The sequence below is a fragment of the Temnothorax nylanderi genome, unplaced genomic scaffold (genome assembly GCF_030848795.1).
Source record: "Temnothorax nylanderi isolate EJ_2023f unplaced genomic scaffold, tnyl_v1.0 TNYL_tig0092_pilon, whole genome shotgun sequence".
NCBI classification, from domain to species: domain Eukaryota; kingdom Metazoa; phylum Arthropoda; class Insecta; order Hymenoptera; family Formicidae; genus Temnothorax; species Temnothorax nylanderi.
In genome coordinates, this window is record NW_027249154.1 from 158,403 (window position 1) to 175,929 (window position 17,527).

Genomic DNA, 17,527 nt, shown 5'->3' on the forward strand with positions numbered 1-17,527 from the left:
TTTCAAGGAATATGCTTGCCTATATACTTTGCCCTTACAGCTTTTTACATATTTTTACTTTGCATTGCTACATCATTTTTATATCCTTTCATCATTGAAAAAGATCGTTTTCAAGCCCTTTTCACTTCCGATTCAAATCTCTTTCACATTTTATACACATGACGCGCGCGTTCAAGTGTTCTACACCTGCAATTCGACGTCTATCGATTTCTCGAAAGTGCGAGAGCAGTTGTTCGCGACTTTAAAATCCTGTGAAATTGGGCCGTCCGTCGTAGAGAAGTTTGCTTTTACGACGGCCGATGCTTCCGCGACCCTTCGCCGACGAAGAGAACGAGCCTACGAATGCCGAGTAATTTCTTTGTCGTCTTTTAGGAGCGACGTTCCCCACGTATAAATCAAAGGGCTCGTAAGGGCGTAATGATTCAGCAGAGAGCTTTTGTCGTAGACGAGTGGCCTTTCCTCTTTGGTTTTTCGTCGCGGTGCTTTATGTCTCGCGAGAAACTTTCGTAATAGCTCCGGTGCTTTCTGATATCAGACAAAATTTAACAAAAACCGGAAGGTATAAGTTGAAAGTTTTTAAAAAATTTTACATACTGAATAGTTAACTTTGGATACTTAAACATTAGACAATGAAATTATTTCCATCGTTAGGAACTGTGCTTCGTTATCCTTAAAGAATTAACTTTCATATTATTACGCGTTTGAAATTATAATATAAATAAAGATTTCACGTTTTCAATTTCAAAAATTATTGATATTCATATGCATTGATTGTTTATCAAATTCCGATAACAAGATATATATTTTACGCATAAAATTCTGCAATTTTTATATTGCAATTTATTTTCCTTTATGTATTACATTTATTTGAAGAGCCGCAACCCTCATTCTCAAAGATTTTCTTACGTCATTCTTAATGCCCGACATATTAATAAGACGTTGTGTTCCTAGTAAGATTATTCTCCCTGATAGATCCGTGATCGACCCTCACAGCACCTTTTTCTCCGTAACGCACACGAGACGTGATCGCCGGATGATCGATGGTGACGCGAAACTTTGGCATCGCGAGACCGCGCAGAGCTCGAAAGTGGACAGCGAAAGAGCGAAACGCACTCGACGCATGGCGGCGCGGGCGCCTTCGTTTCGAGTCCCAACTTAGGAGAAGCAGACACTGACGTTCCCATCCGTCATGATGTCGTCGGGCATCTAGCCGTTCTTCAAACCCCTGGAACTGCGATCGGTAAACCCCATGTGCGCGCATTGCCGGCGTAATCGTGCACCAGGTGCCACGCTGACGTCTCTTAACGAAGGACGCGGCCCCCTCATCACTCCTCTCGCCCTCACGTTTTCTCTCTTTCTTTCTCTTTTCCTCTTTTACTGCTCCATTTTCTCCTCCCGGAGGAAGAAAACGGCCCAGAAACGGGGCGCTTCTTAACAAGCATTGGACGTTCGTGCTATAAAAGGGACTTTTTTGCTTGTTAGATTGTTTGCTCGCCACGGCCCTCGCTCGAATCGGGTCGGGGCGACGACGCCTCCGCCTTATCGAGATTGCACCGGTTACAGGAATAGATTTTTTTTGTCGGTTCTATTTCGATGATCAGTTCGACGGGATTGAATTGGAAAGTCGTGAGACTGTCTTCATCAGTTCTCGTTTCTACCCTCACGATAGTATTCTTTGCGATATTCACATATATTTTGTAAAAAAAAATATATATATTTCTTACATCATCAATTACAAATAATGACTTTGCCTTGTAATTAAGCGAGTAGCTGTAATATATTGACTTTAAATATTTAGAAAAAAATGCGAAGAATTATCAATAATTTTAACTCAAAATGACACTTGGTACAAAAGTTTTCTATGGATACATCGGGTTGTTTGAAAAAATTTGTGTAAAATATTCTTACTTTTTCAATCCTTAATTTATATTTAATTTGAAATTAAAATTTTACAAATTAACAAACTTAAAAAGATTGCAATGTATTACTCTTGATCACATATAATGCATAACATTTGGTAATACTTCTAAACTATTACATGCAAATAGTTTTTTCCGCCATTCAATTTTCAACCGTTGTAACAGCACCATTTCCGACGATGGACGGTCAGTCGAGCGGAATAGAACCAGATTAACGGAATTTTTTAGCGGGCCTTTAATTTTTTTCTGGATACCTCGCCGCGAGAGTGCGCGCAGTCGTCCCGTCAGACTTCGCAAATCCTTTGGCCAAACAAGCGGTGGAGGATCTGGCAGGTGCCATTTGCCATTGAAATCCTGCTGCCATTAGAGACGTCCGATCTAAATCCCAGTGGCATTTGCGCAGCGGATTGTCGTCTTATCCGAATGGTGGACCTACCTCCTCCTCGAGGCCGGGCACGCCGGGCCCGTCAGCCTTCTTCTTCTTCCCCCGTTTTCTCCCTTGCGCATTTCGGCTCCTGTTATTTTACTACTCGTTCTTCCTTCCTTCCGCACGCGCTCTCATCGTCCAGCCGGTCGATATAGAAATTCTCCTGAACCGTTTCTAGTAGCGAACGTTACCCTGTTAAGATCCGCAAAGCAAACAGCGGCCGGTAGATAAGAGTGTCCTTCGGGAGCCTGCCAGGGATAACAGAGGGCTTTAAAAGGCTCGCGGCGTTTTCGCCAGCGACATATAGCACGGCTGCGCCCTTCCGTCCAGAATTCGAAGCCCTATAACGCTCGTCTGCAAATATTTTCGATAATTCCCGACAGCGTCTCGATAAGACGGACATTTTTACCCGCATGCTCAACTATTATTTTTCTAACGTGTTATTCTGAGAAATAATTATTGTTTTGCACTAAAAATATAGCGTCTTTGATGTTAATGTTTAATCGTGTATCTATTTAATCAAATGAGAGAAGAGATAAACTAATAATAATTAGAGAGAAAGGAGGCATCTTGCTGTATATTATTATATTAAACTTGTTGAATGCATAAGTAACATTGAAGTAAAAATAATTTGCGAATCTCATTGTATAATTAAGTGCGATTATATAGACTACTATAGGAACTGTATGTCTATAGGTACATATGTCTATGTTACATCGATGAGAAACGCGAGAATTGCACTAAGTGAGCTTTGACGGATTAACCCCATCTCCCGATGACAGGGCGTGGTAAACTCGTCGGCGGAGAATTACTCCGCACAGAGAACTGAACAAGTCAAACAACTCGAATGACTCTCGACAAATGAACGTTAGAGTTCGCTGGCTCTTGCCCCCGCGGAAAGTAAATACAGCCTGGGAGTTATGTAGTTGATTTTGTCCAACAAAGCTACAATTCGATTGCTCAACGCTGCTGCCAGCCGCACGTGTCTTACGTTTTGCCCTTTCCCGCGTTGCGCGTAGCGAAATGCTAATTTAGCCGCGTATCGATGTTCGCTATTTGTCAAGTACGCGTAAAGGCGCTCGCAGCAATCCGCGCACGTATGTGGTGCTGCTTTATGTGAAAGAATATTTTGTAGCTCCTTAGCTGTGCAACTTCGTCTCTTTGCATGCATAAAGTAACGTCGTCGACATGTCTACATGGCGTGCCCGAAATCGCACAATTTTTACAAATTCTGTTCACAAAGCTAAGTTTACAAAAAAAGTTTGACATTTCAGTACCATGGCATTAATGATCTTTAAGTTATTATTTGATCGAGAATTAAAATTCTAAAAATCTACATATAAGAACTCCTTTAGACAATTTTAAGTGATATATATTTCAATAAATTTTTTAAAATTCGAATTCTTATTTCAAGTATTCAAGCTTAAAAGTATATTAAAAGTTAAAAGATATTAAAGATATTAAAAATTGGTGTTCAATCAATTTTAGCGACAGATTGATCTTTAAGAAATCTATCATGACTTTTGGACTTTATATTTTAGACTCTGTACATTTATATAATTTTTTAAATTGTTGAATTTTCTGTAAAGATTTCTTGGAACTCATACTGACTTCTAACGAAGCTATGCAATTTTTCCCTCCCTAGTTGTATACTCAATTGGTTCCTAAAAATCCAAGTAGTTTTACCATTCGGAGATACAAATGTTTTCTAATTTTGTGAGAGAAATAGAGATAAGGTTGGAAAAGATTGGATTGGGTAAAACGGTCGAATAATTTAGTCTCTACAACTCGGCGAACGACGTAAAACCGCATCGCTGGGTCGCAAAATATCAATGTATTTATTAAGATTTCTTGATTATCTAGAAGTTCTAATTAATTATTTTTAACTCTAATACAATTTTGTTGTTGTACATACATGTCATATATAAGTGGAAAAACAAAAGATTGAATAAACGTCGTGTTTTTATATGAGAGATCGCGATATCATGATATCTCCATTTAATGAAAGGAAAATAACCAATGATCGTTGACGTGATCTCCGCGTGGGGACGTAATATGCACAATCATCTCGCTAATCGGTTAATTGCGTGATTTTCCGCTCGTGGAAAAACAGGATTAGATTCGAAAAGAGAAAGAGTGAGACGGGAACAGAGAGGGGAAGAGGGGAGAGGAGAGAGATGAGTATTACTGCATTTCCGTAATGTGGCGAGAATCACGTTATTTCGGCTAGATCGTTAACGTTGATTTCGAAGGATGGAGTATCGCTCGATGGAGTAGAGAAGACGCCTGTGATCGATAAAACTTAATTAAACAGTTAATTATTATTTTATCACTTCAATATGATAATGCGTAAATACATAAATGCTGGTCGTTTTAATCCGTTTATTTATTCGTGATAGATTCATTGATAAATAAAATACGGTATCGCTGAGCGCAATATATTCGGGGGAGCGGTGCATAATTCTTTAACGTCCCATTTAAATCGTTATTTAACCAAAAGCGTTAAGCGAATCGTTCTCGCTCGTCGAGTGAAATGTTAACTCGATGCGACAAATTTCATTATTGAAACCGCGCCGCGCGCTGCGGCTATCGCACCGTGGGCAAGTGATTTTACGCAGGGCGATTTTATTCCGACGGCGGACGCGCGATGCAGTTTCGTTTTATTTCACCCGGGCGCATATAATGGCACCCTTCAAGATCAATCTTCTTCTCACCTGTCCGCGGTATTAGAAATGCCGGATCGTTATTCCACGGCCCTTTTCGCTTTGTTCGAGAGATTTTTTTTTTTTCGTTCGTGTTTGTGCGCTCTGTGCGTGCGCGTGCATGTACGTGCGAAAGCCTCTCTCTCGCAGATTTTTACTCTCGACTTTCTCATTTTCGCGGAGGCGATGATGCGAGAGTCTCGTGTGTCTCGCGATGATTATTCGGAGTGATCGAGGGAGGTTCCCCCCAGGTGGTGCAAACTCAACCGTGAGAGATTGCTCGGCCTCTATATCTTCCAGCGCGGTTCTTCGCCCGTTATCCGCGAATCATCTTTTTGTCTGGGCTTCTGCCCTAAGTCGGTGTCCGCTTTTCTGGCGCGTCAGTCAGTCAATCGGGAAATTTATTCGTTCCCAACGTGCAGCCGCTAAACGAAGCTAACGGTTCGGCTAAGAAGATGCATAGCTGATCTCATTTCATTAAGATTGAAATAATGAATTTTCTACGAATAAGGAAGGAATGTTTCAAATAGTTTAATTTACGTGCGAGATGTCAATTTCTTATGTTTCTTATATCTTATCTATTTCACACACCGATTTTTGTATTATTTTTTTATAATTCTTTTTACTTGTTCTAATGAGACGGAATGAACACATGTAAAATTTTTCAATTAATAATTGACAATTTTTAGTAATTAATAAAATTTTTTTTTTGAAAATTTGGTTATTCCAACGAATACAAATGTTCACAGCTATATTCTCATTGTGGCGACAGCCGCAAAGTTTATAAATCGACGATGAATGGCGGAGTATACGTTGTTCGTGATCGCGATACGTGTGTTTGTGCTAATATAACGGTAAATTGAGCCGCAATTGTCCCTTGCCATAACACTATGCGTCGCTGAAACAAAATACGTATGACAAAACGACCAAGGATTCTCATTCGGCTGTCCGACCAACCGTCTCTAATTTGATTGGCCGCGGTGAAGGGGCAGATAGCATTGAGACAGGTCAGTCCGCCGTGAAAATCGGATGTACCGACCCTGATATCCCTTCGGGGAATGGAAAATTCAGTTATAACACCGAACATCGCCATGTACTTTTCAGTTGCGGTTTAGTTGTGAATAATACTCGTCACTCCGGCGTTATGGCCGGCTCTCACTCAATTTAGATATATACGTCGCTACATGCTGACGCTGTTGTTAAATACACGAAACTTTAACATTATTCCGCGTATTTCGGGAATTTAATTAAAATTATAAAAAAAAAGGAGGTAATGTTGCTTGCGAAGTACAGGACGGTAGTCGGTTTGTTCTCTTGTTAAAATTAAGTCGTCAGAAAATGTTAAATTTTACGAGAATACCGTGGAGCAAAAAGTAAAAATTTAACTGCGGAAATGTAAATTATAATAAGCTACGCATGAAACGAGTGGGGAGTCGGATTTAAAGTCCTTCAGCCATATGGATTTCGTAAGCGAATCACTTTCGTCCCTTGTAACTGCGTTGCTTGTCGTTCAGCATTTTCATGAGCAATCACGCGGCCGGAACTAACCGCGTTATCCATCTTTATTTGGTGTTTACACGCGGAACTTTGTTCATCGCCTCATTTACACGGTAACCAAGGATACCACCAGCGTGCTCTCTGCTTTTGCTCTTTCTCTCTATCTCTATTTCATGGTCTTCCCATCTTTTTCGTTTTACGCTTTTGTCTCCTTTATTCAGTAGTTTCTATTCCGCGCACTCTGCTCTTTATCTACGGGGGAAATATTAGCCGCGGGCGCAGTAGCGTTAAAGGGGAAACAGTTAAATTAATAATTTCGAAATTGCGAAAGAGAAATTGCCACTCGCGGTTCGGGTTCCTTTGTGTAGTTGCAGTTTTCCAGCCGACAAAACTGCGAGTCGGTGAGCAAATGGAAATCTGAACCACCGACTTTCGGAAAAATCGATTTGTCCGCAGGTAAATGGATTCAATTGAGTCACCTGATAGTTTCGCACGAACTGGTATTATCACGCTCTTGTTACATGATTCAATATCTATTTGGATTGAGTATATTCGATTGTAAAAAATGACGCAATTATTCTTACTTGATTAAAGAAAGTTTACAGGAATGAATAAAATTATTCGACAAATTATGTAATAAAATATTTTATTATTATACATTAAAATATATAATATTCTAATATATAAAATCTATTTCTATTGTTCAAATGTTAAGTTTACTTGATCGAAATCAAATTTACCTCTATTAAAATTCCACTAAAATAACATGGAGCAATATTCTTTCCAAGTAGGTATATAATTAATTATTATCTGTATAAATTATTATGGAGTATTAGTCGTAATGCTTCAGTTTTACCGATGTAATTTTTCCATTAACATGGTTCTGCGTAAAATACGTACATCGGCTCGATTAATCTTGTTGATAGCTGTAATTTTCACACACGCGTTGATCTAATGAGAAACGAGGTTATTTCGGACACTTCGTAACAGGACACCGACTGCATCGGGAGAATCTTAGCGGCACCCGTAATTATGGGGCCCCGTTTCGAAACGAGCCTTGTATAGGAGTGAGGCCCGACGACGACGGAGCTTGTTATTGGCAGCGTAAACAACACGATTATCTTCTTCCGCAGTGAAACCTGCCAAAAAAAGATTTCTATTAATATTTATGACGATCCGAACGTACGATTCGCTTCGACACCCTACGGGGAAGTTAGGCCTGCCAAATTATGCGACGGGATGAGTTATAGGTTGAGGTTGCAACGCGCGATCGTTTGCTATGCTTTCATTACCATCAGAACATATCCGCTATGCTCGTAAATGAGTGATGAAGATGAATGTCGAGTGCATTTATCAATTGTGCGAACGTTACGTGGCTCGTGCCCGCAAAAATCACATTGGACAAATGAACTCATTCCGATACTTGGTGAGATAGTCCAAGATATAATACTCTAAAAAGTTTGTAGCTCTATAACGAAAGATTATAAATATTACAAAATGTAATTATTCTGACCATTAGTTGATTAATTAGATATCAATTGGCTAATCGAATGATTTATAAATGAAAAATATATATAGTATAATTGTAAAATTGCATCATACTATAAAAATTCACTTACGTGAAATAGAAAGAAACTTTTAGATATATTAGATTATAGATTTTAATATAATTTTAACGATTAAAGGAACGAGAATATTGTAGTAAATCTCTTTCTCTTTTTTTTTGTCTGAATACAAGGATATCACGCGGATATGCATATATGAGCGTGAAATTTATTTGACGAGATGCAAGCTGCATCATACAATTTCCCAAAGTCCCAACAGCGTTTCTCTTTAATGATATTTAATAATGCTGCACGTCGTCCGGCATCATCGTGAAAAAAAAATGGCATCTTTGCATCGGGGTCAACGGCGCATCATACATTCATTCGGAACATTCCATCACGAGTCGAGTGTAACGAGCATTTTTTTTATTGCGCCGAGAAATCGTGCATACGGCAGATTCGACACATGCGACGACGATATTTTATTTCGACGTATCGTACAATATTTTTTATATCTGTCACTGGATTTATGTACGATAAGCAGGATCCAATAATCTACCAGGATGGATAGCCGAAAACTCACTGTTATTGATATGACGGCACGTTTTATTCATTTATATGTTTGTCTGTTATAAATTTTAAAACGGCCATGTTTACTTTACACACAGTAGTTGTATTTATCTTTGATACATATATATCTCCATGCTTTCATGAACAAATGCAAAAAAAAACATATTTCTCCGTGTGTAAATACGTTGGATAGATGAATTAAACAAAATCTGATTTTCCGAATAATAAGACCGCCGCTAGATTATTGTACACAGCATTCGTGTTGAATATATTCCCAGCAACCAAGAATGAGGTTTAAATAGCATGGAAAATCAAGTTTATCATTTTGCAAGGTAATAACGTGAACTAAACGCTAGACAAATTGAAGAATGAGTATATTAATTACGTCATACTCCATTAGGATTTACCGTAGACGCTGTCGCCACATTTTCGCATTACGAGCGAAGTTCCGTAAAAATAGGGGGACATAAAATTTCCTCTGGCGACGAATTCCGGGTTAACATTCTCGGAACGATCGCTCTAACGAGCTCCACGATAATAAAAGTGAAAGGCGCGCGAGCGCGAGTCAGCCTTGGTCTCGCCGGTCGCGTTTTCCTTGTTCGAGAAAGGGGTTGAAGAAATTGGCAGGAAGGAGAGGAGGCGTGAAGAGGAGAAAACGAAGAAGAAAGATGCCGGCGCAACGCGCGATACTCCGCTATCTCCGGACGCCTTCTCAACATGTTAATTGTATATTTGAGGTGAAGCGATAAATAAGGCGTCGTCGGTAGCTCGCTGCTCTTGCCGTGGAGAGTCTTCATTACCAGCTGTAATATATAACCGTGGCCCCTGCGGGGGCATTCCCGATTCACGAAGCGAATTAAGTGTCGGGTACGTACTGGGTGACCCGTAGAAACCAGATTAGGTGATTGCTCCAACGTGATCATTCTGCGAAAGTTGTAATCAATAATTTCGTCGGTTTGTTTTTTCCTATTAACCTGCGAGACCATCTCGTCCTGGGATCGAGCGTTCCTCTTGTTACACGTGAAACGTGCACAGGGACAAGGACGTTACTTTAGCGAGTCGACTTTCGCGAAGTCGCCACGGCTAATCGTGTCCAGGCATCTCGGTTGTTCATCGTGCCTCGCAGCGTTCTGGATAAGGGTTCGCACGAAAAGAAAGCGAAATCGCATGTGATCTCGGATACATCGGTTTTGAAGGCGGTCCTGCGTATATATAGGGTGTCCCAGGTTCTTCACGCTCGTCTTTATCTACGAGTTCTTTAATAAATTTTGGAGAGTTTCCCTCAACAGTAATGAAATTATTACTTGTACTTTTAAATTGTAAGTAAATCAAAATCTAAAAGTTTATATAATGCGTATTAAGGCATAAGCATGAAAACTAATAACGATACTTACTCTTTCTTATATTTAAAATAAACTTTTAAAGAATTATTTAAAATATTTTCGCAAAAGTATTCAGTTGTAAAAAATTACAAAAAGCGATAGTCCCAAATTAAATTTTCTGTGAGAAAAATACGACTTATCAAAAAGATTCATTAAAAGGAATGGCGTCAGTTTAGAACATCTTAACATATCTTAATTTCAAATTTAATTTTTATGAAGAAAGCATTGATTCCAAAACGTTCAAGGAATTCGTATGTGAACATTCCTGAAATATACCGTATACCCACGTACCGATCGATCTTCAGGTTTCGAGGTGTGAACCGGTTTCCTCGGCACGATTTTCGACACAAGTCTCCGAGTCTTCTTCAACCCTCTCGGTCGGTTCCGATGGGGTTCTCGAGCATCATTTTTGTCTCCTTCATTGGAGCGAGCGAGGCTTTATTCAAGACACGATGTGGTGGATAGTGATGGTACGCCTTCCCAGTGTCAGATTTTATTTACCTCACGGCGGGTTTTTGTTTTGTGCTAAATACTCCAGCATTTAAGAAGACGGTCTTCCCCGATTTATGGCCGCCGTCACAGCCTCCAGTTCTTGCTCCTCTTTGTCTTTCTCGAATCCACTCGTGCATTTCGCGTGGATTCTTCAAGGATACCCGTCTCACGTTTTATCCGTCATCACCAGTATCTCGTTTTCTTCGAAAGATACGTTTGCAGACTTAAAAAAAAGCGACATTAAAATTATATTACAATAAAAACTTGAACGAATGATAAAAATTTCGAGACTTTTGTGCTTTATTAACGTTTTGTTCCGTTCTGTTCCAGATAAATATGGAAGCGGTGACCTCGACCGATTACGCCTCTACAAATCTCAGCAAGAATTTTAATCAGGTCGGTTTCAATACCTATAATTACTCACAATTTGAAGAGAAGTATAAGCCGCGGCAAATTTTCAAATACGGTGACGAGTATCTCGAGTACGGGCATAGGCTCGGCGCTAACGAGAGATTCGCACGAATGAAGCACCAGGATGGTCTGAGACTCGATCAGCGATACACGCGCAGCCATTCTCAGCCGGAACGGCAGCATCACTCGTCCCAGGAGACACGTTCGAAGTCTCAGGACTCTCGCGAGCTCACGTTCTATCAGATAGACCCGCCTGTGAAATCGGAAAATCCACGGCAACATGACAAGTCGCATCAGAAGCTGAAGAAGGAGCTGACCTTCTACGAGATCGATGGACTCCCGTCCGTCGGTCAGGAGAGGCCGCAGGAGAGGAGGGATAAGTCCGAGGTGTGCAAGGAGCGTGCCGATAAGAGTATCAAGTCCCACGACAAGTCCCATGCCGATGGTCAGGAGAGGCCGCAAGCTGCAAAGCACGGCAGGCAGAGTCATCAGGAGCAGCAGAAGACGTTGGCGAACGCGCCAACGTCGGACTACCATCAGCTGAACCGGTCGCAGTCGGATCTCACGGAGTGTCAACTGCCGAATTACTACGGGCACCGGAATAATCCCTACATCGATCCGCCCAAGTATCGACAGTTCGACAGGCCGCCGCGCTATCAGGAGGCCCCGTTGAAATCGGAACCGCCGCCTAAGTATCACGCCGATCCGCCTAAGTACGCCGAAGTGTCCAGACGGCAAGACGACTTTAAGAGGATCCAGGTAAGCCGTAACATATAGGAAATTCTCGTTCGCTCGTGGAACGTGTAAGAATATGTACTACTCTGAGACCTTACTGATCGATTATAAATATATTATAAAAATTGAAGTAATAATAAAATAATTATATCGTAAAATTTTGTAGGTATACAATATTTTTATTATGAAAATGTTTATTGAACTAAAGTACTAAAAGTAAATTTTGGAGTAAATTGCGAATAACTGCTTTCTTATAAATAAATTCAACTTTTCTCGAAAAGCTGTGACTCGGAAGAGACTATCAGTCGCTCTTGATCGCGCTCTGCTATTAGTGCTCCGTTCTCTCGCTAGCTCACGTGGCGACGGCCGGCGCGTTAACGATGAAACTTGCATGAATCGTAGTACTACAAGCCGACTACTATGTCGCGTTATCATTCGGCAGGAGGAGAGAGGCAGACGACAAGGTGGCAGTGGCGGAGGCGGGGGTGGCGGCATCAGCGGCGGTGGTGGCGGTGGCAGTAATTCCAGCGCAGGAAGGGGGAACACCGGCACTCATGGCGCCGAGACGCCCTCTAATCTGGCCAGTATCACGCCGACCGCACGAGAAGTAACACGCGTCGCGATCGCGCGACAACGGCTCTCCCATAAGACGTGCGACGTGCGCACCAACAGTAATAACAATAATAATAACAACAACAGCAAGGAGAACCTGTTGCAGGAGATCGGCGTTGATTGCGATTCCCGGTGTCACGTTGAACCGCCAAAGAGTCATCATCATCATCATCAACATCATCATCATCAGCAACATCATCAGACTCGCGGGATCGGTGGTAGCAACGTTACTAGCGGTATCGTCGGTAATGTCTTCCCAGATAGTGGTGACGTTTCACACGGCGACTTAACAACGTGCGACAAGTACAAGGGCACCGGGTCGGAGTCGAATCGGGGCGGCAGCAGCGACGTAGTTCAAGGTCGTGCAAGCGAGAGATCCATGCTGAAGATCGAAAAGCTATCGGGGAAGGTCGCTCTGCACGGTGGTGGTGAGGCAGCAGTCAGCAAGTGCGGTGCGGAGAGAATGAAGTCGACCTCGCAGGAAGTCGGTTACAACAAGCACGAGGTCAACAAGGCTAAGAGCCACGATGTCGGGCACGGTTACAAAGTCGAGAATCTGCGTTACTACGGCGAGCTGAAGGGCTACGCCGACTTCAAGGCTTACGGTACCGTGGACAAACAGCCGGCGTCCGTGCTGGTGTCTGCGCACGAGAAGTCGCATCTTCTTCACGCGCCCACCTCGTGCGAAAAGGGCGACAAGTGTCACGGCAAGGCGCCGTCTTCGTCCGCGCAGGGTTACAGCCTGGCCAAGATTGGCCAGCAGCAGGCGGAGAAGAGTCATCACGGCGGCGATCACTACTACCACAGATCGTCGCACTCGAAGCCGAACGTGTATCAGGTGTACCAGGAGACTAAGTACTCGTACAACGTGAGCGGGGTGCCTGGGACGCCGGCGCAGGCCAGCGCAGCCGCGGCCTTCTTCGCAAGGTCAGTGTTCACTCAATCTAGCGAATACGATAGCACGTCACGATAGCGTGCTGACGACGCACCTGCTGACGCATCTGACGCGAGCGTCCTAGTTACCGTGATATCCTAACTCTTCCGGTATTGCGATTTTCAGCGAATGTCGTACGTGATTTCTTTGGTAAAAATAGGGGATTTAATTAAGGGATAATTGTAAAGAATTACGTCCATGTGCAGATCTGTACTTTTTTTTTAAATTTTGTATCGCTATTATATTTCGATAATTTCATTCACAAAAGTTTAGAAGTTAAATGAATTATATTATCCGAAAATAATTTCGACATTTTAGTCTTCTTGATTTTTGCATTCAGCTCTGAATTGTATTAAGCATTCATTTAATTATCGAAATATCGAATTTAATTTTAATTTACTGCATTTTTTCTTTTTTTTTATATTTCTTAAAATGTTGACGAATATGCTTTCAAATAAAAGAGAAATAACATTGCGTGAATATTCAACGCAAATTTTAAAAGCCTTTGAAACAGAAATTTCAAATACTTAACTGTCTGAATACTTAACTGAATCATACTCCTTTCTCGATCGGCTCTACTTTTTAAAGACTTTGGATATCTCGGCATATCGCATAACGATGTGCGTCAACGGTTGATGGTTAATAAATAAGAATGAAAAGACGGAATTTTACTTGAAGCGGTTCAACCACGCGAAAGTTTATTGCGGCCATTACATGATTTTTGTTTGTTCGGAGAAATTTATACTCTCGTCTTATGTCGCGCGCGAAGCGATCAATTTACAAGACCATAACTACGTGTATAGATCTCGTATTCCGTTAGCGTGTATCTATATGTATTTAAACGTAAAAAGTCGAGACATTTTTCATCGTTATCAGGTCTGCTTCTTGGAGCGTGAACGCAATCGAAGCACTGCTCGGGATACACTAGCAAAAGCATTATTTATTACGCGAATCGATAGCTTGTTTACTCGAGAAATTTGCAAACTCTAAGCTGGCTCGGTCGAGTACTCTCAAACCTAACTTTAACTGACAAGAACTGCAACACGTACGCACGAGTAAATAACAGAGCAAAATTTGAACGCGTGCAAAAGCTTCTTCAACTTGTATTTTCCTCGTGAAAACGCCACATCAAACGATTAAGGCATTCTATTGTCCCTCACGTCGTTCTTACACATTTTAACGCGGATAATTACGATTATGCGAGCGCAGCCGGCTGTAGAATGACATTCAGCTTCAAACCTCGTCGTTTCTTCCTCTCGTAAATAGGTGCGAAGGAGCCTGACTCTTCCGACTTGTTGGTCTTATAAAGCGCATTTTCACCGCACCAAATCATCCCCGTAGAACACGCGTACGGGGACCATCCTTCCTGGTTAGGCTCAGTCTCGAGCTTTGATCTCGCGTATTTTCGACGTTCCCGTATGAAAGCACCCACAGCTTGCGTGCGAGAGCGCGAGTACAAGCACGAGCAAGCGTGGATCGCATGTGGTTTATGTGCGAGGAGAAAGCTCTTTCTCTTTCTATAAGGGCTCCGCGGTCACAGCCGTCTTTTCCCCTTAATCTTAGGCACGACCTCAACCCTTTAATAACCTTGCTCATAGCTCGTGGATATTGTAAAGCACAATGGCATTCTTGGGGGGTCGGCTGCCCGTACATCCCGTCTTCACCTTTCCTTCCCCTCTTTCTCTTTCGTTTTCGTTCGCTCGCCGTTCCTACGTGTGTGCGTACAAAGCGCGCGAATACGTGTGAGTTATTAGCAGCGGCTAATTACGAACTACGCTTAATAACGATGTGCGTCGAGAATCGAAAGTTTTCTGGACGGTGGTGGGAGGGAGAGAACGCTCGAGGGAGGTCTCTCCGGTTAGCGCCGGACTTCGGAACACCGGCAAATTATTCAAAGCGAATGGGACTGTTATTAACCGGATGCTCCGCTATCCATGCATATAATAAGTCCGGGCTTTCAGCGACCGTGGCGGCTTTAGGCTTACACGAGCGTTTTAATAGCGTTTTAGGCGCAGCGATGACGCTAATCATCGGGATACCCGACAGGGATTCAAATCGCAATAGGCACAGTCATATTAAACATGCGGTATACAGATTTGCCCTTTTATCTTTAACATCTCGCGTTCCCAATTATTTCATATATCAAAAATGAATGTTGTACCTACCAAATTCTCTCCCTTTGAAGTACGGCTGGTATCAACTTTCAATATTTATTAAAATATTTTTAATTTGTTACAAAAATATCTTTCGCTCTTTTATAATAACCGAATGTTGACCGTTGTTAAACAAACGAGATGATATTAAAATAGAATTTCGCGCTTTTTTTCTTTTTTTTTTTATTAATTTGCCAATTTTTCGACAGTAATATTTTTATCTTTACTTTTACTTTTCTATGCCAGCGACGTCGTAAATATATATGTAGCTACGATACGTAGTGATGTATAGCGTGCACTTACAAGTCAGTTAGCCAGCTCGTCATTAACGTATGTATAATAGCGCATAGCGGGCGCTTGAGCGATCGTGCCTCGTGTTCCAATGATTTCAATGCACTCTTGCCGAGACAGTGGCGCCTGTTCTGCACATACTGTCTATTTAATACTTCCTTCTTTTTGCTCTTTAACGATTCCTTAGGAGAGACAGTAGTCTCGTAGGAAGTAGTGTGACGAGAATTGAAATTAATCGTGTTCCGCGCGTACATCGATGATCGCTTTTAACTCTTTATAATGCTAATTAAACTACAAAATTAATTATTTTTATTCATAATCTAATGTAATTCATACTCTATTAATGTCAGTTTTAAAGGCATATCCAGATACGTTCAATGTTAAATAGATACAAATTTAGCATTCATGTAAAATTACATTTCATAATTAGCAACGAATATTATTAAATTGTTTTTTTATACTAGCGAGCGAGATATAATAGCTGCTTTAATTAAGATAATGATATTAATGATATAAAAAGTTAAATTTTAAAATTAATAGTTTTTCCAGAACACTTTCCAATTCTGCAACCATTATTTTCAAGATTTTTTTAAAATACTTATTCATACTAATGTGAAAATAAATTTGAGAATGTTCAGAATATTATTCCGTTGTGTGTCGAATCGATGAATGTCGGTTGGGCGAACTTGTTGAACTCGCGTATCTTGTTTAATTTCTCGAAAATGATCAACCACTTCGTTTTAACCATTTCCCCGCTTTCCAAATCGGATGTAAATCCGTTTCGCGAGTAAACACGGTGCGAAGTTACCCAGAGTGGCTGTGCTTTTTTTTTCCAAATTTCCTCGCAGTCAAACTCCGATGGAGGTCGATTTCCCGATGGGCTCCGCCGTAGCTCCTCGTAAAGTTGAAATTTCAAAACTTTCGCATCGGCGTTACCTATACGAAGCACGGGCAGATAAAATTGACCTAGGTTGCACATCCCCCGGTACCGGCGGGGAAGAGGAAGAAGGGCAAGAAGAGAAGTGGAGAACGCGAGAGGATAAGGTGAAACTGAAGGCGGTGGGCCAAGTCTACCCGTATTGTTGGCTGTCGTGATTTTATTGCCCCTTTATATTGCTTCTGCAATACTCTCTTTCTCTTTTCCTCTTCTCTCTCGTACCACGTTCATTTCCTTCTCCTCGCCTCACCTTAGGTCCGTCTCTCGCTGTCTCTCACTTCCGACCTCCCGCCCCCGGGATCGCGAAAGCGATTTTTACGAGGCAGCTCGTTTCGCGTCTCCCGAGATGCAACCTGCTCGCCCGCCATTCCTGAAAATTGCAATCTCAGGGATCACGATAGTCGGGATCGCTCGTCGTAATCGAGGAACGGGAAATGATAGAATCCGCAAAAATGCGAATCGCGACCATAACTCAAAAATCGTGCAACTGATCGCGTCTTAGAGGTAACCGGGCTTGCACCGTCGCCTTTTGTGTCACTGCTTGTAAACATATTTTGCCTTTCTTTAGTGCAACTGTAGACTCGAAAAATTATCATAGAAATGTAAACGCGCCTAAACTGGCCACTTGGATGAACGGGCGAGGTTTTACCTGCTTGTGAGATATTGAAGAAACGGGGAATTGCCGTCATGGAATTGCGGAAAAGGAAGAGAGTACTTCTTCGGATTTTTCTCCGAAAGAGGCGCGCGCGCGCACTCTATCCTATTACATATTTATAGCATATAAGATTTTGTCTTCGTTCTCGAGGCTCGGCGTGGGCAACACGGATAGTACGCTGGTATCCTATTAGACGTATTCGGATAACCCTTAATTAGGCAGATGGGATGCGAGGGACGAAACGTAAATACGCGCCTGCACACATA

General features: G+C 41.8%; 1 protein-coding gene and 1 long non-coding RNA gene across 6 annotated transcripts in view; one reads left to right on the forward strand and one right to left on the reverse strand.

Moving 5' to 3' along the window:
- LOC139775100 (uncharacterized) overlaps nt 1-17,527 on the forward strand; it is a 332,957-nt gene that overhangs the window by 106,348 nt on the left and 209,082 nt on the right. For all 5 annotated transcript variants that reach the window (XR_011718734.1, XM_071710843.1, XM_071710846.1 and 2 more), the window contains exons 5-6: nt 10,864-11,703; nt 12,122-13,218. Coding sequence is in view for 4 of the 5 variants with exons in the window: in XM_071710843.1 (XP_071566944.1) it covers nt 10,864-11,703; nt 12,122-13,218 (1,937 nt within the window). In the remaining variant the exon portion in view is untranslated. The remainder of the gene's footprint in view (nt 1-10,863; nt 11,704-12,121; nt 13,219-17,527) is intronic.
- Nucleotides 7,175-12,471, reverse strand: LOC139775106 (uncharacterized). Its single transcript, XR_011718741.1, has 2 exons — nt 12,389-12,471; nt 7,175-7,684 (listed from the first exon to the last, which is right to left on the reverse strand). It is a non-coding gene; the product is annotated as an uncharacterized lncRNA (long non-coding RNA).